The sequence below is a fragment of the Peromyscus eremicus genome, chromosome 16_21 (assembly GCF_949786415.1).
Source record: "Peromyscus eremicus chromosome 16_21, PerEre_H2_v1, whole genome shotgun sequence".
Taxonomy (NCBI): domain Eukaryota; kingdom Metazoa; phylum Chordata; class Mammalia; order Rodentia; family Cricetidae; genus Peromyscus; species Peromyscus eremicus.
The window spans coordinates 59,037,604-59,060,696 of NC_081432.1; the positions used below are offsets into that span (position 1 = coordinate 59,037,604).

Consider the following 23,093-nt stretch of genomic DNA (forward strand, 5'->3'; position numbering starts at 1 on the left):
AGCACCCCTGCATGGCCTCTGCATCCACTCCTGTCTCCAGGATCCTGCCCTGTTTGAGTTCCTGTCCCGATTTTCTTCAATGATGAACAGTGATGTGGAAGTGTAAGCTGAGTAAACCCTTTCCTCCCCAACTTGGTTTTTGATCATGGTGTTTCCTCAGAGCAATAGAAACTCTAACACACCATCCCACCAACCTATGCAGTCTCCCCACAAAGCAGCGAGTTTGTGCAGAAAACCAAGAAACACACTTTTAAAACGATGAACACAATGAAATGTGCTCATGAACACATGAAATACACTTTTCAAACGATGAACTCAGTGAAAGGAAGACACAGAACTAAAAGAACAAACGAAAGAATGCGTGGAATTAATGAATGAAATAAAAAGGGAGGGGAAGAGTGAAATGAATGACGAACGAACGAACGAATGAATGAATGAATGAGTGAATGGGCGAAACAATCAACGCAGGAGTGAGTCAAGACTTGGTAACCAGAGACTCCCAGCCTACGCAAGCAGCAGGGGGATTCCGGAGGGGCGGGGCTCTACCCGGAAGCGCCTTTGAGGGGCGGGGCTGTGGGCGTGGTGGTGTCTGGCCGCCTCTTCTTGGGCCCGGGGGCGGGGCGAGGGAGAAGACTGGACTAGGGACCGTTCAGCTGCCCAAAGCATCCGCTGCGGTGGACCTGGCCGGAGCCCCGGGACCTCTCGCGCTTCGTGTCCGTTCCTGGCGCCTGCACAGCGGGTAATGAGACCGCTCGGAGAGGGACTCTGGTTCTGCTAGGCGGACCCGCAAACCCGGAAAAGCGCGCAGCACATCTCAGAGTTAGATCCCGCTGGACCCCGGACGCCCGGGCTGGCGCGGCCGGCATGTCGGATGCGCGGAAGGGGCCGGACGAGGCGGACGACGGCCAGTGCGACTCCGGCATAGAGTCGCTGCGCTCTCTGCGCTCCTTGCCCGATCCTGCTGCGTCCCCAGGCTCCGGACCATCGCACAGAGGCTGCCCACAGCCCTGGAGCCATCCTCCAGAGACCCACAAGGAACCAGGGGAGAAAGAAGATGCAGATGGAGAGCGGGCGGACTCCACCTATGCTTCCTCCTCTCTCACTGAGTCCTTGCCCTTGCTGGGGAGACCTGAAGTGGAGGACCCGGCCCCAGACTCACCGCTGCCCCACACGGAGGTATTGAGCCCTCAGCAACTCGAAGCGCTCACATACATCTCTGAGGATGGAGACACGTGAGTAAACTGGATAGGCTGAGACAAGATGCTCACAGTCAGAGCCTCCCCAGGAGCTGCAACTGGCTGGGCATCCCACCACCATCATCACCTGAGAGGATAGACCCTCAAAGCACCCTCCCTGGAAGGGCCAACCCTCTTCTCCAAACTCCAAACTTAACTCGTAGCCTACTTTTTAAGCTGTAGTCAGGTTCAGCCCAAAAGACCAGACACCATCTCCCTCTTTGGGGAGTGGGCAGAGCTAGCAGGGCCCTTGGAACCTAGAACGCCCAGCCAGAATCTTAAAAATCTACCAGTGACCCACCCCTGGGAAGAGAAATTCCCCACAACCAATTCAGTTTTTGTTTTTCTTCTTGGGAGAGGGGATGTCCCTGTTTGCTCAATATTTGAGATCCCAGTGCCTGACTTCACAACGCCCTATCCCAAGGGACAAAAGACAAACACCAGGTTACAGGTGCCATTTGAACCCAGGAAGTTGAGTTAAGGGTGCTCCCAGGTTGCCTGTTTGGAATTGGTCCCAAAAGACGGGTGAGTAGACTGAGAATTCTTGCCCCAACAAACAGGATAGGCAGCTGGCTGCCCCAGCTCACTTCCTCCTCCTCTGAGAAAAGGGAAGTGATGGCTTGGTGTCAGCCTCACCAACACCCTGCACCTCCTGAGCTCCCCAAATTCTCCTCACTGTCCTGTCTTAATCTCTTCACTTTCCTTTTCCTCCCCTAGGCCCAGCTGGAGTCAGGTGTAGCTGGACTGAGGCAATCGAGTGTAGCCAGTATGCGAATGGCCTTAGGTAGAAGAACGTGCTAGCAGAGGGAGTGACTGGGCTTTGGAGATGATAGACAGAGTAGGGGCAGTTGGAGTCCCAGATGAGAGATGCTGGAATGCAGGGGGTACCTGTCCCGACCTGCTTGTTGGAGATGTGGGGGTCTTGGGTGGGTATTGGCAAAGATAGTCTCCACCCTGTGTGTGGGACAGAGGAGGTTAGGTTTTCGTACTTTGTCCCTGGGTCACAAACCCTTAGCCCAGAACCTCAGAGTTTGGGGGGCTCCATGCACAACTCCTCCTGTCCTCCTTTGTGAGCCTCTGAGCTCCAGCCTTGACCATCTGGTTAGAGACAGGTGCCGTGTGTATGCGGAGAAGCATCGGGACCATCCCCCCCACACACACACCCAGCAGAGCTCTTTCCTCCTTTGGAGGTGGCTGGACTGTGCAAAGTGTGGAAGTGGGAAAGGAAGGGGGAGGAGGGGAGGCCGAGGGGGAGAGGGAGGTGGCTGCAGGGAATGTGACCCAGAGAGCAGGCCCTGGCCGAGGGGATTTCCAGAGTGGTTCCTCCCTCCCTCGTCACTCTCTCCTGGCCTTCTCTACCGCCTGCCTACAGCCAGAGCTTGCCCCTCTCCTGCCTGAGTATCCCCCTCCCTAGCCCAGACAGGCCTTTAGCCAAGTTGCCCCCAGGCAGCTGTCCAGGTCTAGACCGTTGGACCCTGGCTTTCGTTCTCCCCACCTGCTGTGGGGAAACCCCAAGACTGGAACTTCCCATCCCAGATGCCCCAGTTACTCCTGCCACCCCCTCTCCATCAAACACATTCTCCGCACTGCACCCAGCTCCCCTCAGAGCTGTACTTAGGAGAGAGTTTCTGACCAGGCCCCCGCTGCCAGCCTGTGCAGGATGAGGAATGGCCCTTTGACTCATGGGTAAGGCAGCAGATCAAGATGCTGTGCTTGCTCTCTTCCCTCCCTGGGAATGTGTGACATTGAGTTGCTGGGGGGAACCCCACATCTGTCTCCTCCTCCTCCTGTACTCCCTGTTGTGGGGAGGTGGGTAACTCAGCCCTGGAAACCCCCTCCGAGTTCCTCCAGCAGCTTTCAGTTTAGCTTTGAGCTGCAGCCGGCCTGGCAAGGCCCTGGGGGCAGAAGGGAGCTGGGTGTGGGCAAGCTGGCCAGGAAGGCTGTTACCCCGTCAGCACCCTGCCCACATGCCCACCCAGCCAAGGCCCTCCACAGGTTTAGCCATCAGATCTTGGTGCTCCCACATCCAGAATCCTGGCTTCCTGTGCCAACCCCTTACTTCCTGGCCCAAACTCTCACTTCCTGCACCGACTTGGTTGTGGGTGGCTAGTTAGAGGTTGATGCATTCATTCTAACCCCAAGCCCCCGGCATACCCTCTCTGCCCGGGGCCCTGACCCTAGCCCTCTCCTGCTCCAGGCTGCTCCACTTGGCAGTGATTCACGAAGCCCCGGCAGTGCTATTCTGTTGCCTGGCTTTCCTGCCCCAGGAAGTCCTGGACATTCAGAACAACCTTTACCAGGTGAGTAGAGAGAGAAAGCTGTGTCCAGATACCTGTCTGTAACCTGGTCACCAAATCCAGCAGCCAAACCAGAGGCCATAGGAAGCCATCTGCCAGACACAGCCAGCAGCTGCATCACGAAGACAGACGAGTGAGATGGGGCCTCTGCCCACACACGAGGTGCTCGTAGCCTCGTCACCAGCACCTAATTATACAGCATGATAACAGTTGTACTGAAGATCACAGCAGCTTCAGTGGGGGCTGGTGTCTTTGAGGGACAGGCAAAGAAGGCCACATAAAAGTTGACATCTTAATTGAGCCTTAAAGGAGGGAGCAAGTGGTGAGAGACTACCCTGACTGTTCTGTCTTTCCTCTCCTCACCCAACCCCTGCAGACCAGCCCTTGAGGCTAACACAGATGTCTCCAGAGGATGAAGGACTTAGAGCAGGGGCCTCTGTTTCCCTTATCCTGCTGCCAGAATTGGAGTCCCAAGCATTTGGGGGGGCAGATCTTGGGAGTCATTTCATGGAAAATCCAACTCTGGCTTTTACAGCTACTTTCAGAGACGATGCTAGGACTTAAAGATGGTTGTACCCCGTCCCCAAACATGTTCTCAGAGACAGGAGCCTGCTGCAGTGGCCCTGTGACCCTGTGACCCTCTGTGCCTGCAGACAGCACTCCATCTGGCTGTGCACCTGGACCAGCCTGATATTGTGCGGGCGCTGGTGTTGAAGGGAGCCAGCCGAATACTACAGGACCAGCACGGTGATACAGCCCTGCATGTAGCCTGCCGGCGCCAGAATCTGGCCTGTGCATGCTGCCTGCTGAAGGAGCAGCCAGAGCCAGGAAGGGAGCCCTCTCACCCCCTGGACCTCCAGCTGAAGAACTGGCAAGGTGCAAGTGGCCCCAGGGCCTGGGGGGCACCTAGGGGTAGACGGGCCCAAGTGACAGGAAAGGGAGGTGCCTACCCTGCCTGCTGCTCCTCCTCCTGTCTAAGGACACGAGCACTCAATTCAGCCTTACTAAAAGGACTGAGGGAATGATTTGTTTGAGAATTTTCCCAGTGCCTGCAGCGTGACGAGCAGACATCTAAATCTTGCCCTAAAGATATTTAATTTAGTAGCAGTTAGATGAACAAAGGAACTCCCTTTCTGTGTGCCACACATGGTCGTAGGAGCAGAGCCTACATCTGTGAGCAAAACCAAGAAAGAGGGAGACAGATGATAGATCTACAAAGTGGGCGTTGTAGAGGAGCAGAGGGAGAGCTGGGAGGTGGCGGGGTTAGGGTGATTTTTTTTTTTTTTTTTTTTTTTTGGTAGGGAGGTCAGGGAAGTCCTCAGAGTCAGGAATCTTAGAAGAGAACAGACTTGAAAGTGATAGAGGATGTAAGTTTCAATCTAGGTCTCTATTACAGGCAGGCGGAGAAAAAGGAAGGAGGTTCTAGACCAGAAGGGAAATAGCGAAATCAAGTAAAATAAAAGCCATGGGGCATATAGGAAGAAATGATCCCCGGGTAGAGACGGGGCCTGTGAGGATCCCCAGGCGGGTAAAAGTCTAGAGTTAGCGGGGGTGGGGTATCTGTTGGAAGGATGTGTGCATTTGGGGCTGTCACTCGGCAGCCCGATCCTTGAAGCATGAAAGTTTCAATAACATGACTGAAAAAATGGAAACTTTGAGTTCCTTTCCTCTCAGACTTGTGAGGGGGTTTTGGGGAGGTGGTATTTGAACAGTCCTGTGATTAGAGTAGGCAGAGTCCCATGAGGCTAAAGGGTTGGGTAGTCCCTGGAGAAAAGGACCGGTAGACACCAAACAGCATCTCTACCTACTCCACCTCAGGTCTGGCCTGTCTCCACATCGCCACACTGCAGAGGAACCAGTCACTCATAGAACTGCTGCTTCAGAATGGAGCTGACATTGACGCACAGGTGAGGCTACCAGTCGGGGCGCCACCTGGCCCACCACCTGCCCCCATCTGGTCTGACTGCAGGTCCCCTGTTAGTGTTAAACATGTTGACCCCCCATCTCCAGAGCTCAGGCTCAGCATATTACCTCTTAACATTCCAGCTGACACCCCTGTTCCTCTCCAGGAGGCCACCAGTGGAAAGACTGCCCTGCACCTGGCTGTGGAAACCCAGGAGCGCAGCCTGGTACAGTTCCTGCTCCGGGCTGGTGCCCGGGTAGATGCCCGCATGCTCAATGGGTGCACACCTTTGCACCTGGCAGCTGGCCGGGGCCTCAACAGTATCTCCTCCGCTCTTTGTGAGGCTGGTGCCGACTCCCTGCTGCTGAATGTAGAAGATGAGACACCCCAGGACCTGGCTGAGGATGTAAGACACATACGCTCTGCCTTGCAGGGCCTCCCACCCATAACAGAGTCAGGCTTTTTCCTTAGGCGAAGGACTCCAGCCAGGTAACAGTGCTGGGGTCAGGTAGGGGATGCAGCAGTTGACAGAATGCTGGCCTAGCATGTAACAGGCCCTGGGTTCAATGCCCAGCACCACATACAGTGGCATATACTTGCAATTCCAGCACTTGGGAAATGGGGGCGGGGGAATCAAATGCTGAAGGTCTTCATCTATATAGCAACTTCAAGGCCAGCCTAAGCTACATGAGTTCCTACCTCAACCCCTCTCCTCCCTGAAACTGCTAGGGCAGAACAGGACTGCTTCTTAACAACTGTGACGCCTTGGGCTGTATTTGCCCCTCAGCCAGTTCTCTAAACTGGTCAGGCCCAAAGAGCCCAAACATGGACTCTCACAGGAGTGAATGGGTGAGCAGCCAGATGGACTACAAAGAGCTATACCTCAGCACCTGTCTGCACTCAACTTCAGCAAATGTCCGCAGCACACAAATCTATACCTGCTCCAGGTCTTAGACTTTTTTTTTTTTTTTCTTTTCAAGACAGGGTTTCTCTGTGTAGCCCTGGCTGTCCTGGAACTGGCTTTGTAGACCAGGCTGGCCTGGAACTCAGAGATCCACCTGCCTCTCCTTCCCAAGTGCTGGGATCAAAGGCATGCACTACCACCACCCAGCAAAACTCACATTTTCTATACATAAAAAAATATTCAGAGCCTGGTGGTGATGGCACACACCTTTAGTCCCAGCACTGGGGAGACAGAGGCAGGCGGATCTTTGTGAGTTCAAGGCCAGCCTAGTCTACAGAGCGAGATCCAGGACAGGCACTAAAACTACACAGAGAAACCCTGTCTTGAAAAACCAAAAAAAAAAAAAAAAAATTCAACCAGGTATGCTGGCACATGCCTTTCATCCCAGCACTTGAGAGGCAAAGGCAGGTGGAGGTCTGTGAGTTAGAGGCCAGTCTGGTCTACAGAGTGAGTTCCAGGACAGGCACCAAAACTACACGGAGAAATTCTCTCAAAAACAAAGAAACAAACAAAAATATTCCAAATGTATAATGCTTGCCCTTCCCCACCCCCCAACAACTCCAACAAAGGATAGTCCAATGCACTGGGTCAGTTCTAAGCCACTCCTGGCTCTGATATTCTGCATGATTTATTTTAGAGTTTGTCTAAAGCTTTGGGCCTCTGCCATGCCCAGGTCACTCACCGTCTGGGAAGTTAGTATTGACAGAGTTCCTCCCGCTTCCCTACGGCCCTCTCTCCTGACATTAACTCTGTTTCCCTACATTATCTTTCTCAGCTCCTCTCTTATCTGCCCTTTGATGACCTGAAAATCTCCGGGAAGCCACTGCTGTGTACTGACTGAAGCCAGGAGGGGGGGTTCCACCTCTTCACGCCTGGAAGCTGGAGCCACAGCTGCTGCAGTTGGGGCCCAAGCAACGCGCCCCTCTGCTGAGGTCGGAGCCTGGGGCTAGTGTAGTCCCAAAATGAGAGGAAGGAAGAACCACTCTGGAAGGAAGAGCTTCCCAGGTGGTCAGGATGGAGAGTCTTGAGAGACCCTCCAAGCCCCAGGTATCCTGAGTGAAGCCTGCTTGCTCCTGTGGAAGATGGCCCGGGCTGAAATTGCCAACCATCAGGAAGACAGGGATGAGCAAACAGGACCCTGAGGGGACTTGCCTAAAACCCCTTTGTGAGTGTGCTTGGGACTCGGGGTTGAACCTAGCGCCTACAATTGGTAGGCAAGCTTACTATGATGTAGCTCTATCCCCAACCCTCTCTTTACTTTGAATTTTGTGACAGAGTCTCACGGAGTGGCCTGAGATAGCCTGGAACTCACTCTGTAGCAAGCAGTCCTTGAACTAAGATCCTTCTGTCTCAGCCTCCTGAGTAGCTGGGAATATAGGTTTGGTGGCAGTGAGCCTGGGAAAACACACTTATCTAGAGACTTCATACATAAGGCTCCAAACTGAGCCTTTGGGAAGGGATAATTCTGTAACATGACACTAAGAGAGAGACTTTAAAAAAAAAAAAATGTTTCCCTTCTACAGTTGTATGCGTAGGCAGACCTGACCTGTGATCCTGAGGTCAAGGTAGAGAGAAGGAAACTGAGCCCTGAGCAAGGGGAGCAGAGCCTTGCTGGGTAGGGTAGGATAACTGAGAGTTCTCAGGCCTGTTTGCTGCCAGCACAGACATATCTCCTTCATGTGGAACTGCCCAGGGATGGAGAGTGAGAAGGAGGAATATGGAGCCGTGTCCCTGAAGAAGCCTGGGGACATGGAGGACAAGAGAACTACAGCTCTACTTTTCTTCCCTTAGATTCCACACACTGAGGGCCCTGCTAGGTCAGGCCCATGACTGCCATGAAGAACAAGAGGAAATAAGCCAACATAGTTTCTGATGCTTAACGCTTATAAACTCTAAGCAAGTGCGTCCTGTGAGTGAGACAGCTATTAAAATTATAAACAACTAAATACATGGTCGTAAGTTGCAATGGGTGCTGGGAAGGAAAAACTAGCAAGAACGGGGACAGTGGAGTGGGTGGAGAATCATTCTCTGGGTGGCCGAGGGGAAGCTTCAGATGGGTGTTACAGAAATTGGGACATAGAGCCTGGTGGTGGTCACACACCTTTAATCCCAACACTCTCAGGGCGACAGAGACACACAGATTGCTGTGAGTTCGAGGCCAGCCTGGTCTACCAAGCAAGGTCCAGGACAGCCAAGGCTACACAGAGAAACCCTGTCTTGGGAAGAAAAAGAAAGGGAAAGAGAGAGAGAGAGGGAGGGAGGGAGGGCCTTTAATCCCAGCACTCGGGAGGCAGAGCCAGGCGGATCTCTGTGAGTTCGAGGCCAGCCTGGACTACCAAGTGAGTTCCAGGAAAGGCGCAAAGCTACACAGAGAAACCCTGTCTCGAAAAACCAAAAAAAAAAAAAAAAAAAAAAAAAAAAAAAAAAAAAAAGAAAAGAAAAACTGTGACGTAGGATGAGCAAAGAAAGGGACAGCATTAGGGGAAGGCCTCCCATGAGTTTAAGGAACTGCAAACAGGTCAGCAGGGTTCTACAGGGTTGGGCGAGTGAGTGGGCGAGGAGGACGCACGTGGTCATGCGGAGTCTCGAAGGTCACGGTCACAGGTACTAGGGGGATGATCACTGACCCAGCCGAAAAAGGAAGGAGACATTGTCAGGAAACTGACCTAAGGGGAAGTGCTTGGGTCTCAGATACTCAAAAGTCCCGTCCACTAGATGGCAATAGCCGTCCCTGTGTCTGGGATGGCAAGGGTTGATGGCTATGACCAAGCAAGCTGATGAATTGGGAGGGAGTCCCAACCGGGGTTCCCCGCGACAACCGGGCTGGTGTGCCTCCGGGCCGCGCGGGGGCGCTGTGGCCGGGCGGCCGCGGAGGGGCTCCGGCGGGGAGGAGGCGGGAAGAGCGCGGCACTTCCGCTGGCTGGCTGGCTGGCTGGCTGGCTGGCTGCTGGAGCGGGCGGCGAAGGGAGCGGAGGGAGCGTGCGGCCCGGGGACTCGCATTCCCCGGTCCCCCCTCCGCCCCACGCGGCTGGGCCATGGACGCCAGGTGGGAGGGGGGGGGGGAGCTCGGGCAGCCATGGCCCACGTGACTGAGACCCCGGGGCCACGTGACCGAGACCCCAGGGCTCGGGAGGCGGGGTGGGGTCCTCCAGCTGCAGACCCGCGGAGCGCTGTCAGGAGCCGGTGTGGACGGGGGCGCGGCGTGTGGCCTGTGTTCCCGGGGGGCTTCGGGGACGTCTCCCGGAGGGGATGTGGGACCGTGGCGCCCCGGAGCGGGAAGCGGGGGGAGGGGGGGCCGCCCGTGGCCTGAGCTGCCCGCGCGCTGGAGGGAACAGAGGCGACCTATGTGGCTGGGCAGGCGGGGCCGCCCCCGGGAAGGGAGGAGGTTCTGCCTGGCCTGCGTCGGACCCCCCGAGAGAGAGGGAGAGAGAAGCTCTTTGTCCGTCCCGCTGGACTGCAGCGGAGGGGGCGGGGACGCCACTGGGCACTTCCCTGGTACAGTCCCCTCCGGAGGGCAGAGGGGCTGAAGAGCCGCAACCCTAATCGCTGCTTTGGCTGTCCCAGCAGATGGTGGGCAGTGGTGGTGCTCGCCGCGCTCCCTTCTTTGGGAGCAGGTGGGGAGTCACCCGAAGCCCCTCCGCAGTCCTGGACACAGCTGTGGTTCTTCCGCTTTTTCTTGAACGCTGCTGGCTATGCCAGCTTTATGGTACCTGGCTACCTCCTGGTGCAATATTTAAGACGGAAGAACTACCTGGAGACAGGTAATGTGGTCTAAGGGTGGGGAAGTGAGCTAGGTACGGTTGTAGGTGTTGGCGGACATTCAAAGTGGAACGTGGCTTGGGAAGGGAGGGGAGCCAGGAGGTCAGAGACGGGGGCTGGCTGGCTGCTCTGGAGAAGGTGTGGAACTTGACTTTGTGTGTGTCTTCTTCAGGCAGGGGTCTCTGCTTTCCCCTGGTGAAAGCCTGTGTGTTTGGCAATGAGCCCAAGGCCTCTGATGAGATTCCACTGGCTCCCCGGACAGAAGCAGCGGATACTACGCCCTCTTGGCAGGTCCTGAAGCTGGTCTTCTGTGCCTCAGGGCTCCAGGTAAGTAGACAGACTCCCCTTCTCTTCCCAGGTTGGGTACAGGCAGCCAGGGACTTAATGAAACCAGAGTTGTCCTGCCCACACCAAAGGTTTGTTGATTTAGGTATGGTTTATGTCCCTGCAGGATGCAGCCCCACCCTGAAAGTGTTGAAGTATTTTCTTCCTCCAACACCTGTCCCGACAGTTCACCATACACATATGTAAAGATGTCTAGTGTGGAAGACAGCCTGTCTTGTCCGTATTTTTTTTTTCTCTTTCTGTGCTCTTTTTCTCCTCTGTGTACTGTGTCTAATATATAATCTCACTGACAAAATTTTGGGGAAAGCCATGCATGGTAGCACAAGCTGTCATCCCAGCTATTCGGAAGCTGAAGTAGAAGGATCGAAAGTTCAAGGCCTGAGCCTGGTGGTGGTGGTGGTGGTGGTGGTGTACACCTTTAATTCCAGCACTCTGGAGGCAGAGGCAGGAGGATCTCTCTGAGTTGGAGGCCAGCCTAGTCTACTGAGCAAGTCCCAGGACATCCAGAACCACACAGAGAAACCCTGTCTTGAAAGCAAAAAAAAGAAAAGAAAAGAGAGAGAGAGAGAGAGAGAGAAGCCTGAAGGCCTACCCGAGCAATTTAGTGTGAGATTCTGTCAAAACATAAATAAACCAAGCATTGTGGTGCATTTGTCCCAGCATGTGGGAGGCAGAGCAGGTGGATCTCTGAGCTGGAGACCAGCCTGGTCTACATGTCCAGTTCCAGGATAACTAGGGCTGCATAGTGAAACCCTGTCTCAAAATAATAAATAAATAAAATAATGTGAGAGGGGCTCTGGGCATATAACCCAATAGAGCACTTGTCTCCCATGCACAAACCTCAGTCAGTCCCCAGGACCACACACAAAAAAGTTTAGGCAGCCATTCCACCTTGTGAGTAGGATGCTCTCACAGGCCATAGTTTGGAGTGGATTCCAACCCACCTTACATATATTTGAACTGAAAGTGGCCAGCCCTCTCTGAGGCTTCCAAACATTACAATTTATTTTGAAAATCAATAGAACTTTATATGCTATGTGGAGCCAGCTCTAAGGGACTTATGCCATGAGATGGACAGGGTCTGGTCCTAAAGCAGGTGGTGAATTAAAGCTTAAGAAAGGAGCCGCTACTACAGAGGAACCAAAAAGGATGGTGACAGTTACATCATATGCAAGCATCCCGAGGAAGAGAGGAAATAGACTTCTACCGTCTCCTTTTCTTGTTCACTGTTTCCATTCCCCCCCCCCCCCAGGTGTCCTATCTGACTTGGGGTGTGCTGCAGGAGAGAGTGATGACCGGCAGCTATGGGGCCACAGCCACATCACCAGGAGAGCATTTCACCGACTCACAGTTCCTGGTGCTAATGAACCGTGTGCTGGCACTGATTGTGGCAGGTCTCTACTGTGTCCTGCGCAAGCAACCCCGCCATGGTGCACCCATGTACCGGTACTCTTTTGCCAGTCTGTCAAACGTGCTTAGCAGCTGGTGCCAATATGAAGCGCTTAAGTTCGTCAGCTTCCCTACCCAGGTGTTGGCCAAGGCCTCCAAGGTGATTCCTGTCATGATGATGGGAAAGCTGGTGTCCAGGCGAAGCTATGAACACTGGGAATACCTGACTGCAGGCCTCATCTCCATTGGGGTTAGCATGTTTCTGCTGTCCAGCGGACCAGAACCCCGAAGCTCTCCAGCCACCACGCTCTCAGGCTTGGTCCTCCTGGCAGGCTACATCGCTTTTGACAGCTTCACCTCAAACTGGCAGGATGCCCTGTTTGCCTATAAGATGTCCTCAGTGCAGATGATGTTTGGGGTCAATCTCTTCTCCTGTCTCTTCACAGTAGGCTCACTACTGGAGCAGGGCGCCCTACTGGAGGGAGCCCGCTTCATGGGGCGGCACAGTGAGTTTGCACTCCATGCCCTCCTCCTCTCCATCTGCTCTGCCTTCGGTCAGCTCTTCATCTTCTACACCATTGGACAGTTCGGAGCTGCCGTCTTTACCATCATCATGACACTCCGCCAGGCTATCGCCATCCTTCTCTCCTGCCTCCTCTATGGCCACACTGTCACTGTGGTGGGGGGGCTGGGAGTGGCTGTGGTCTTCACTGCCCTCCTACTTAGAGTCTATGCCCGGGGCCGGAAGCAGCGGGGAAAGAAGGCTGTGCCAACTGAGCCCCCGGTGCAGAAGGTATGAGGAGTGGAGTGAAGGACCCTCACTTTTTCTGTAGCTTCTCAGAGGCTCTGGCTCAAGGGCAGAATATTTTCTCAATATCCAGCAGAGGATTGGAACCCTGGAGGCAGCCTCTTGCCTTAAGAGCCCCACCTATTTTCCTTGAAGTGGCAGTTATGGGTCGGGAGTTACAGTGGTAATCCAGATGGAGCTCCTCTCCCAACCCGAGGTCTCGGTTTTAGCTGGCAGACCTGTGAACCAGCACCAGGCCTTTGCTTTTTTTCCCTTTCTAACACCAACACCGAGACTGCCAGGCACTGGGCAAGGGCAGCACCGGAAGTTTACAGGCCCTAATGTGGTTCCCTGGGGGGGCAGTGAAAATGGTGCTGTGCCAAAGGAAACAGAGCCCTGCCCATCCCCCTGGGGCCCTTGTGTTCCTTGCTCAAGTTCTGGTACTTGGGAAATGTCACCTTTTGCTCTTATTTGATTAAACTGCAGCAGTGACTTGGCCATGTGTTCTGGTTGGCTAAAAGGTAGTGTTCAGAGGGCCTACCAAACCAGCCAGGCAAGGCTCACAGCATCTTTGAGTGTTACTGTATAAGGAGAACAGGACTGTGTAAAACGGCATCTTCTTTATTTTGCATACTTTTAATTTCAGAACAAAATAAAACAAACAAAAACCACAATACACAATACCCAACCCTGCTATTCTGTGGGAGGGGATTTTCCTGCCTTAAGGCACAAGGACAGGACAAAAGAGATCCTCTAGCATGAGCAGAGAGCCAGGTAGGTCAGGGATAGTCAAGGCTGCTGGGGGAGCCAAAGGGAAACTATACAGAGGACATGGGCTTCCCAGGGGTCTCTAATCTACTTCTTCCATGCGGGAGGCATCCTCATCACCCTCGAGTGGGGGGATCTCATCAGGAACAGCAGCACTGGGCTCCTCCGCTGTTACCTCGTCTTCATCAATACCTAAGAAAGACAGACAAGATTTGAACAAGATGGTAGTAGTCTGTCGTCCAAAGGTCCAGCCAGTTCAACTGCTTGCCACCTGTAGCTTATGAGCCCAACTCACCCAGGCCTAGTTTGATCATGCGGTAGATACGGTTGGAGTGGGTTTGGGGATCCTCAAGTGAGAAACCAGAGGAGAGGAGAGCAGTTTCGAACAGCAGCACCACCAGGTCCTTGACAGCCTTGTCATTTTTGTCTGCCTCCGCCTTCTGCCTCAGGGTCTCCACGATGGGGTGGTCAGGGTTGATCTCGAGGTGCTTTTTGGCCATCATGTAGCCCATTGTAGAGTTATCTCGAAGAGCCTGGGCCTTCATGATCCGCTCCATGTTGGCTGTCCAGCCATAGGTGCTTGTCACAATGCAGCAGGGCGAAGACACAAGCCTGTTGGAGATTGTCACCTGTGGACAATCAAATACAGTCACAAGATGGAGCCTTGTCTGTCCTGAAACTGCTAGGTAAAATCTTTTGTTTTTTAAGAGTGGAAGATGGGGGATGGCTCAATGGTTAAGAACACTGAATGTTTGCTCTTCCAGAGGAACCCAGGTTAAATTCCCAGCACCCACATGGCAGCTCAGGACTGTCACTCCATTTTCAGAGGATCTGACAGACATACACAGTGCACATGAAATACAAAATAAAATTTAAGAAAGTGGAAGATGACTAAACTCCAGCTACTCTGGAGGCTCAAAGTGGCTTGAGTACAGAATTCAAGGATAATCTGCAACACAGCAAGGCCTTTTCTTGCATAGATTAGACAGTAATCAGTTATGAATATGAAAAAAAATTCCTACTTCACTGAGAGACTGACAATATTGACGGGGACGGGGCCCTGGTTGATGCCACACACCACTAGCATAACATTTCTAGGGGAAAACCTTCCAACACACTCACCTTCTCAACCTTCTTATCCAGGATCTCCTTCATGAGCTTGCAGAGATTTTCAAACTTTGCCTTGCTCTCCTCCATTTTCTTCTTCTCTTCCTCATCCTCTGGTAGCTCCAGGCCTTCCTTAGTCACAGAGACCAGGCTCTTTCCATCGAACTCCTTGAGCTGCTGCACGCAGTACTCGTCGATAGGCTCCGTCATGTACACCACCTCAAAGCCCCGCTTCCGCACACGCTCCACAAAGGCAGAGTTGGCCACCTGCTCTTTGCTCTCACCTATACGATTATTAAATGTGATTCAGTGACCAGAAGGCCTTCATACTGCCACTTGTCCCCAGTTTCCCACACCCACAGGCAGCTTTGATATGACTGAAGCACCAACATACCAGTGATATAGTAGATGGACTTCTGTGTCTCCTTCATGCGAGACACATACTCTGACAGGGAAGTCATCTCATCTCCAGACTGAGAGGTGTGATAGCGGAGCAGCTCAGAGAGACGTCGACGGTTTGTGGAGTCTTCATGGATTCCAAGCTGTTAAGGGTAGGGAAAGAAAAGTCCAATTATGAGCTGGAAAAAAATATTGCCCTAGCCGGGCGTTGGTGGCGCACGCCTTTAATCCCAGCACTCGGGAGGCAGAGCCAGGCGGATCTCTGTGAGTTCGAGGCCAGCCTGGGCTACCAAGTGAGTTCCAGGAAAAGGCGCAAAGCTACACAGAGAAACCCTGTCTCGAAAAACCAAAAAAAAAAAAAAAAAAAAAAAAAAAAATATTGCCCTAAACACAAAAAAGTAACCAGGAGAGGAAACTCTTGCTCATCTTACCTTTAGATTCTTGGAGAAGGCCTCATAAAATTTCTTGTAGTTCTCTTTGTCTTCAGCCAACTCAGAGAAGAGCTCAAGGCACTTCTTCACAATGTTTTTGCGGATGACTTTCAGGATCTTGCTCTGCTGGAGCATTTCTCGGGAGATGTTCAGGGGCAGGTCCTCAGAGTCAACCACACCACGGATAAAGTCTACAGTCAACCAGAGCAGAGCACAAGGAAGAGCCAGATCAGACCTGGTCTGGTTATCAGATTTAAACATCCCAGCCAAGTGAAGGTTTGGGAAGCCAAGGACTGTAATTATCAGGGTTAAAGACAGTCCTAGCTGTTTGCTGAAGATCTATTAAGAAAGAGTTTGTACTACATAATAACCTAAGCTCAGGAGATACTCACTGAGGTACTCAGGTATCAGCTCATCACAGCTGTCCATGATGAACACACGACGCACATACAGCTTGATGTTGTTCTTCTTCTTCTTGTTCTCAAAAAGGTCAAAGGGAGCTCGCCGTGGAATGAAGAGCAATGCTCTGAATTCCAACTGACCTTCTACAGAGAAGTGCTGAAAGAAACCAGTAGTACATTTCAGGACAAGATGGCCTCAAGTCCCAGGATCAGACATCTAACAATGACATCATGCACACTCCTGAAACCAGCCCAAATACCAAGTAAACCTAGAATACTAGTAGCAATAAGTATCTCTCCAATCAGAACCATGGTGGTCAAGGCCACCACCCCCCAGGTCCCCACCAGAAGAGTAAAGTGAAAGAAACCACTGCCAAGCACAGGCCTGAGTAGTTCCCAGTGACAGCCATGAGGTTCCATGGCTTCAGTTCTTCTGCACCAACCAGTTGAGCAAGCTGTTGGGCACTACCCTATGCATACCACTTGTAAGGTCTCTCACCTTGACTGCCAAGTGGTCCTCCCAATCATTGGTGAGGCTCTTGTAGAATTCCCCATATTCCTCTTGAGTGATGTCATCAGGGTTCCTGGTCCAAATGGGCTTAGTCTTATTCAGCTCCTCCTGATCAATGTACTTCTCCTTGATCTTCTTTGTTTTCTTCTTCTTATCTTTGCCACCATCATCCTCCTCATCTGATCCCACGTCTTCAATCTTAGGCTTCTCCTCATCATCCTTCTCTTCCTCCTCTTTCTCACCTTTCTCTTCCTCTGCCTCATCATCACTGATCTCTTTCTCTCGTTCCTTCTCCAACTAAATCAGCAAATTGAATAATGAGTTGTCAAGAACTCAATACCAGCCAAGCCAGAAGCCATGAGCCAACACCACAGCCTGCTCAAGGACTGTCAATTCCATACTCACGTAGAGGGTGATGGGATAGCCTATGAACTGTGAGTGTTTCTTCACCACTTCCTTGACCCTCCTCTCCTCTAAGTATTCTGTCTGGTCTTCTTTGAGATGAAGGATCACTTTGGTACCCCGGCCAATGGGCTCACCTATAAAAGTGAACCACAATAAACTGTAAAATCTACAACAAAAATACTCAATTTTTTCTGTGTAGCCCTGGCTGTCTGTACTAGAACCCAAGAGATCCACCTGCCTCTGCCTCCCAAGTGCTAGTATTAAAGGAATCTACAATGACCGAACCTTCTGACAGCCAGCTCACTCACCATGGTCTGCACGGACTGTGAAGGATCCGCCAGCGGACGACTCCCAGGCATACTGCTCGTCATCATTGTGCTTTGTGATCACCACCACTTTCTCTGCCACTAGATAGGCAGAGTAGAATCCAACACCAAACTGCCCAATCATGGAGATGTCCGCACCAGCCTGCCAAAGGGGTTTCAAAGTTGAGAGGGAAGCAAATGCTTCTTTCTGCACAAGTAAAAGTGCTTGCTGAGCAAGTATACCAATGAAGTCCAACCCCTGTGGCCTAGTGGCCAAAATTATCCTGACCTCCACACGTGCTTGCATATTTTTAAACCTACCACATACACTAGTGAAAGGAGTTTTGAAAAATTAACTAGTCAAAAGCAATAATGAATGGGGAATTTTGTGGACTGGATGACAGGCCACACACCTGCAGCGCCTCCATGAATGCCTTTGTGCCAGACTTAGCAATGGTTCCCAAGTTATTTATGAGATCAGCCTTGGTCATGCCGATGCCTGTGTCCACCAAAGTCAGTGTTCGCTCTTGAGGGTTGGGGATGATGTCAATTTTCAGCTCTTTACCACTGTCCAACTTGGAAGGGTCTGTCAGGCTCTCATAGCGGATTTTGTCCAAGGCCTGTAAATACATATACACAGCCACCATTATTCCATTTATCCAAACAGTCTCCTCCCTTTAAACTGTGGCAGACTTGGGCATCAGCTGCTGGATTCTTCCTCTCAATCACTCCCACTACACTCTATAAAGCTTTAAATACACCAGAATACTCACATCAGAAGCATTAGAGATCAACTCTCGGAGGAAAATTTCCTTGTTGGAATAGAAAGTATTGATGATGAGGGACATGAGCTGAGCGATTTCTGCCTGAAAGGCAAAGGTCTCCACCTCTTCCTCTCCATGGTGCACTTCCTCAGGCATCTAAGATCGAAAGGATCACATATCACCAAGGACCATGATGGCTGCAGTTTAAAATCCAGTTCAAACTGCTTTAAACTGGGTAGTATCCATTCCCAAGGGATGAGAACCGCCATTTTTAAAAAGACCTTGAAGGTACAGTGAGAAGGCAAATCCAGAGTGGAAAAAAACCCAAGTGGTTCTTCAAGCCAACGCCAAGTCAGACTTTCTCAAAGGCATGCTACAGCTCAACCATCAGGTTCTCAATCTCAACACCTGCCGACGCACCGTGTTAAAATTCCAGAATGGAAATTCGTTAACCACATTAAGAACCCCAGGCAACCCCTGTGCCTGTAGAAAGAGGAAATCCCTTAACTACACCACTCTGGGCGAAGAAACTAACAGAGGCAGCAGCTATTTCTCGTGCTGTTCCCTCCCAGCAGGGCAAGAGAACCCGAGGCTGCAGTCATGGAGCCGCTCAAAGGGCAATTAAATCAGGACAAAGAGGTAAAGCTCCACCACCACTGCGCAGCCTTGCACAGGACTCAACAGATGTAAAATGGTGGCCCAAGCCGTCCCGCGACCCTCGTCACTGCCAGACATGCGTCGGCAGGAGCCCCAAGGGGAGGGGGCGCCACCGTAGCCCTCCCACTGCCCCAGCATCCGGGCACTGGGGCGGGGCACCAGAAGCTTCCAGAACAATCTGAGCTCCCGGGGAGGGGAGGAGAAGGGGAGGGACCTATGAATCCTCCCGTGCCAGCCCCCTCCCCGTTCCACCTCCTCCTCCTCCACCCGGCGAGCAGGGAAAGATCTAGAAAGGGAAGGCGCAGTGGGTTCTAGCGTCCCTGCCCACCCGGGGACCCCTCCCCACAACCAAGCACGATGGGAAAGGCGTCCGGGGGATTGGGGGGGGCGGCCAGGCCAAGCTCGCCCGGCCGTGCTGAGTCACGCAGGGGAGCCCGCCACCGCGCGGACCCTGCGGACCCTGCAGCCGCGCCCGGAAGTGGAGGGCAAACATGGCAGCGTCCCGGGTCGGCGGCTACCACGTGGGGCTCCCTACCACCTGGCTGGACCGCGCCCCCGCCTCCCGCGCTGGGGATCCACCCGGCGCCCCCCAGGAGCCTCGCCGCGCAACCCCGCGGGGGCCAACCGCAGGCAGTTCGAGGCTCTCCGGGCCCCGCCATCTCACAGGCCGCACGGCCCGGCGGGAGCCTTAAGGACAGCCGCGAACGGGGGAAGAGGCTCGGGCAGGAGCCCCGGGAAGAAGCCGCAGGGCGTGGAGCCGCAGGACGGGAGGCCGCGGCCTTACCTTGACGGGAAAGCCAAGCGGTAGCACAGAGCACGGTGGGCACGGAGCGCGTCCGACTCGCACGCCAAGCCTAGGCTGCGCGGGGGTGACTCAAGAGAGCTCGCAGACGCCCCCGGCCGCCCTATATAAGGCGAAGCACAGCCCGGCTCCTCCCTGGGATCCCTCCGCCTCGGGGGGCGTGGCCAGCAGCCGCGCACCTGCCGCCGCCCGCCCACCCTGACGTCATGGCAGCAGATCGGGGAGGGGGCGGGGAGGAGCGGGGCCTGGGCGCCGAGTCACGGCCCGGTCTGGACCCGGCCCCCCGAGGTGAGGGCCGGGGAGCACGCCTGTGCTACGCGTGGTGCATTCGCAGGCGGACATCCCACGGGTCCCCCAGGAACCCCGAGGCCGGCGCCTCCACTCCCACAGTCCCGTCCTCAGGGAACCCTTGCCAGAGCACGGGGACGGCGCACTCGGCTGCCATTCCCAGACCCGATCTCCCTAGTGTTCGCCACAAATCGCACATCGAGAGGACAGGACCACGAGAAGCCCGTGGTCCGACACGGGGGAGCCCCGGATCCCCACCCTCCAGACCCGCGAGCAGGGGCAGGCGGGGGGAGCCGCTCCTCCAGGGGGAGGGGCGCGGGCCCGGGCTGGCAGGGACTCTTTGGCGGCTCGCGGCGGAAGGAGCGGCGGCGGCGGTACTGCGATTTCTTCCAGCAATTTCTAGGGCTGTCTGGGCGGTCTCAACCCCTCCCCCCCCGAGGCCCCACCTCCCCCGCTGCGGCGGGGGCCGCAGCTCGGCCCGTCGCTACCCAGTGCCGTCGTCTTGTTGCCGAAATGTCTTCCCCCAGCCCCGCAACTGTGGGCTGCGGTTAGACGACCCTCTGCGCGTGGCCCTGAGAGGCCCACCACATCGCTGTGGGGTGTGGATCGCGGGTGGGGTGCGGAGCCCCGAGGGAGGGATGGCTGACCCGGATCAGGGCACGGGATCCGCGGGGGTGAGTGACTGCGGACACCTCTGTGCGCACAGACAGGGAACCGGACGCTGCTGGGTGGAACAGTCCCCACCGCTCAGCCCCCGAGCCATGCGCCCTCCTCCCTTTGAGAGCACAGCAAGCTGTTTCTCAAGCTGGTTTCGTTTTTTCTAGCCCTCCTCCCTACTGCAGCTCTCTGGGCCTAGGGAGAAGGTCCCCATCTTTTCGGGTTAGCGGGAGCTCTAGGCAGCTGCATGAAGATGATGCTGCTGGTCAGGGCTTGGCCCAGTTCCAGGTGCCAGAACCGAGTTGCGCTAGTACCTCCGCCCTGCCTTCCCCTCGGAGCCGGCCCTCCATGCCTCGCCCGCCCTGCGGCTGTCCATCTAGCCTTGCCATTTCCCAAGGCCGCGTTGGAAGCTTGTTGGGCTGATGCACCCTCCAAGGGACAATGGCCACTCGGTGCTCTGTAAATGTACCTCTCCATCCTCAGCCCACTCTGGCCGGGGTCCCCCACACCACCGCCCACACCTTCGTTCCCGGTGCGTGCATGCGGCCCGGCTTCCCTCATGTGCTCTCGCCTTCCTTTGTCCCTCTGTCCACTTGGTCTGTTACCACCCGAGGCTGCCCTGTCTTCATCCTCTCCTTAATTGTAGCGTGTGAGAGGCCTGTAGAGAAATCAATGAATGTAGATACTGGGTGGGATTGCCAAAGAGACCCCAGGGTGCTGCTTTGGATCAAAATCAGAAACCAGGAACTTCAACACTCACCATATCCCCTCTCAGTAAAAGGGGCCTAGCTGCTCTCTGGGCTGGACATTTAGTTCCGCTGTAGAGTGTTTACCTATCACATACCAGGCCCTGGTTCCCTAGTTCTCCAACGGCATTGACAGCCTCGCCTTGGCCTCTGAACAGGTGAAGCTAGTCTATACATTTCATGAACAGGAAAATGAAGGGTTCCATGAGTAGCAGGGTCACTAACCCTGGATCCTTTCAGTTTTGGAAGTGGAATGGGGACAGGGCATGGTCTCTTTCCACGACCCGCGCCTGAAGCAGACCAGAAGCCGCCCCTATGCATGGGCTTCCCCTTAGCCGTCCCCCAGCAATATCAGGACCAAAGCTTCTCAGCAGCTTCCTGGGACTTCCTCAGGTGGGAAAGGTTCACTGGACATGGTGGTACACCCCTGTAATTCCAGCCCAGGGGCAGCAAGATTACAAGTTATAGGCCAGCATAGGCTAACAGTGAGATCCTGTTGCATTAATAGTTATATAAAAACCGGGAAAGTCATTTTGCACCAACATAGGGATTCCTTTCACCTTGCTAAGTCTGGTGGCACATGTCTGTCTCAGTATTAGGGTGGTTGAGGCAGGAGGATGCCTGTAATTCCAAGGCCAGTCTGAACTACACAGTGCCAGACCAGTTAAGGGTTATGTAGGAGATTCTGTCTCAAACACTGAGGGGGAGGAGGGTTGCTCAGGGAACAAGATGACTCAGTGACTAAAAACATTTGTCCTTGTCCTGCAAGCCTCACAGGCAGGCCTGAATTTGATCCTCAGATGCCATGGTGCAAGGAGAGAGCTTACTCCTGAGTTGTCTTCTGACCTCTGTATGTGCACAGGGGTGCCCGTGTACCCATACTCATACACACACATGCTTTTTTATTTATTTATTTCATTTTTATTTATTTTATTTTGTTTTTTTTGAGGCAAGGTTTTTCTATATAGTCCTAGCATCCTAGAACTAGCTTTGTAGACCAGGCTGGCCTTGAACTCAGAGATTCACCTGCTTCTGCCTCCAAGTGATTGGGTTAAAGCCTGGCTCACGTATCTTTTTTTTTTTTTTTTTTTTTTTTGGTTTTGGTTTTGGAAACAGAGTTTCTCTGTGTAGCTTTGGCTGTCCTGGAACTCTCAGAGATCCACCTGCCTATGCCTCCCTGAGTGCTGGGATTAAAGGCGTGCACCACCACCGCCCAGCCTGGCTCATATATCTTATACACATGATAGATTCTCTTTTTCTTGGGATGGGGGGTGTCAAAAAAATAGTATCTCTCTGTGCAGCTTTGTAAGAACTCAATTTGTAGACCAGGAGGGACTCGAACTCAGAGATACAATTGCCTCCCGAGTGCTGGGATTGAAGGACTGCACCACCACACCTAGCTGGTAAATTCTCTTTTAAAACCAAACCAACCAAACAAAATGGTCTGGGGGCTGGAGAGATGGCTTAGCAGTTAAGAGTACTTGCTGCTCTTCCATAGGACCTGAGTTCAGTTCCTAGCATTCATGTTCGATGGCTCACAACCACCTGTAACTCCAGCTCCAGGAGGTACAAAGCCTCTAACTCCACAGGCACCTGCACTCAAGTGCACACACACCACATGCTCACACACACACACCACATGTTCACACACACACACACACACACCACATGCTCACACACACACACCACATGTTCACACACACACCATATACACACACACACACACCACATGCTCACACACATACACACCACACACATACACACCACACACACACAATTTCATAATAACTTTTTATAATTTATTATTTGATGTGCATTGGTGTTTTGCCTGCAGGTATGTCCATGCAAGGGAGCCAGATCCCCTAGAATGGAGTTACAGACAGTTGTGAGCTGCCATGTGGGTGCTGGGAATTGAACCCAGGTCCTCTGACAGCCAATTCTCTTAACCTCTAAGCCATCCCTCCAGCCCCAACCTTTTATTTATTTATTTATTTATTTATTTATTTTTTGAGACATGGTTTCTCCGTGTAACTCAGAGATCCACCTGCCCTGGCTCCCAAGTGCTGGGATCAAAGGCGTGCGCCACCATGCCTGGCCCAACGAATTCTTTTTAAAGGTGAGCTAGCTCAATAAGTAAAGGTGTTTGCAGTGTAAATGGGATGACCTGAGTCCC

General features: G+C 53.4%; 3 protein-coding genes across 5 annotated transcripts; 2 read left to right on the forward strand and 1 right to left on the reverse strand.

The window, feature by feature from the left end:
- The first annotated feature begins 622 nt into the window (after nucleotides 1-622).
- Nfkbie (NFKB inhibitor epsilon) lies at nucleotides 623-7,906 on the forward strand. Its single transcript, XM_059281786.1, has 6 exons — nucleotides 623-1,232; nucleotides 3,433-3,535; nucleotides 4,186-4,408; nucleotides 5,351-5,439; nucleotides 5,602-5,841; nucleotides 7,175-7,906. Exons 1-6 carry the CDS (start codon nucleotides 865-867, stop codon nucleotides 7,238-7,240), a joined length of 1,089 nt encoding a protein of 362 aa, XP_059137769.1. The 5' UTR covers nucleotides 623-864; the 3' UTR covers nucleotides 7,241-7,906.
- A 1,419-nt stretch (nucleotides 7,907-9,325) lies between these two features.
- Slc35b2 (solute carrier family 35 member B2) lies at nucleotides 9,326-12,963 on the forward strand. 2 transcript variants are annotated; one of them, XM_059281773.1, is made up of 4 exons: nucleotides 9,326-9,445; nucleotides 9,967-10,160; nucleotides 10,331-10,485; nucleotides 11,756-12,963. In XM_059281773.1, the coding sequence occupies exons 1-4, from the start codon at nucleotides 9,435-9,437 to the stop codon at nucleotides 12,689-12,691; spliced, it is 1,296 nt and encodes a 431-aa protein (XP_059137756.1). In that variant the 5' UTR covers nucleotides 9,326-9,434; the 3' UTR covers nucleotides 12,692-12,963. The 2 variants fall into 2 exon arrangements, with proteins under 2 accessions (XP_059137756.1, XP_059137757.1); XM_059281774.1 differs by lacking the exon at nucleotides 9,326-9,445 and having other exon boundaries at nucleotides 10,335-10,485.
- A 316-nt stretch (nucleotides 12,964-13,279) lies between these two features.
- Nucleotides 13,280-19,344, reverse strand: Hsp90ab1 (heat shock protein 90 alpha family class B member 1). Of its 2 annotated transcripts, none has more exons than XM_059282166.1 (12): nucleotides 19,212-19,344; nucleotides 17,780-17,926; nucleotides 17,420-17,626; nucleotides 17,010-17,169; nucleotides 16,702-16,835; nucleotides 16,285-16,593; nucleotides 15,777-15,942; nucleotides 15,385-15,575; nucleotides 14,949-15,096; nucleotides 14,570-14,838; nucleotides 13,743-14,076; nucleotides 13,280-13,639 (listed from the first exon to the last, which is right to left on the reverse strand). In XM_059282166.1, the coding sequence occupies exons 2-12, from the start codon at nucleotides 17,924-17,926 to the stop codon at nucleotides 13,530-13,532; spliced, it is 2,175 nt and encodes a 724-aa protein (XP_059138149.1). In that variant the 5' UTR covers nucleotides 19,212-19,344; the 3' UTR covers nucleotides 13,280-13,529. The 2 variants fall into 2 exon arrangements, with proteins under 2 accessions (XP_059138149.1, XP_059138150.1); XM_059282167.1 differs by lacking the exon at nucleotides 19,212-19,344 and adding an exon at nucleotides 18,306-18,427.
- Between the last annotated feature and the right edge of the window lie 3,749 nt (nucleotides 19,345-23,093).

Bases quoted from the DNA above. Each gene is read 5' to 3' on its own strand.
- Nfkbie (XM_059281786.1), top strand. From the start codon at position 865: ATGTCGGATGCGCGGAAGGGGCCGGACGAGGCGGACGACGGCCAGTGC. The intron at 1,233-3,432 runs GTGAGTAAACTG...CTCCTGCTCCAG, and splicing joins ATCTCTGAGGATGGAGACAC to GCTGCTCCACTTGGCAGTGA. The intron at 4,409-5,350 runs GTGCAAGTGGCC...ACTCCACCTCAG, and splicing joins CCAGCTGAAGAACTGGCAAG to GTCTGGCCTGTCTCCACATC.
- Slc35b2 (XM_059281773.1), top strand. The intron at 10,161-10,330 runs GTAATGTGGTCT...TGTCTTCTTCAG, and splicing joins GAAGAACTACCTGGAGACAG to GCAGGGGTCTCTGCTTTCCC. The intron at 10,486-11,755 runs GTAAGTAGACAG...CCCCCCCCCCAG, and splicing joins TCTGTGCCTCAGGGCTCCAG to GTGTCCTATCTGACTTGGGG.
- Hsp90ab1 (XM_059282166.1), bottom strand. From the start codon at position 17,926: ATGCCTGAGGAAGTGCACCATGGAGAGGAAGAGGTGGAGACCTTTGCC. The intron at 16,594-16,701 runs GTGAGTATGGAA...TTGCTGATTTAG, and splicing joins GCTATCCCATCACCCTCTAC to TTGGAGAAGGAACGAGAGAA. The intron at 14,839-14,948 runs GTATGTTGGTGC...ATAATCGTATAG, and splicing joins GTCCATCTACTATATCACTG to GTGAGAGCAAAGAGCAGGTG.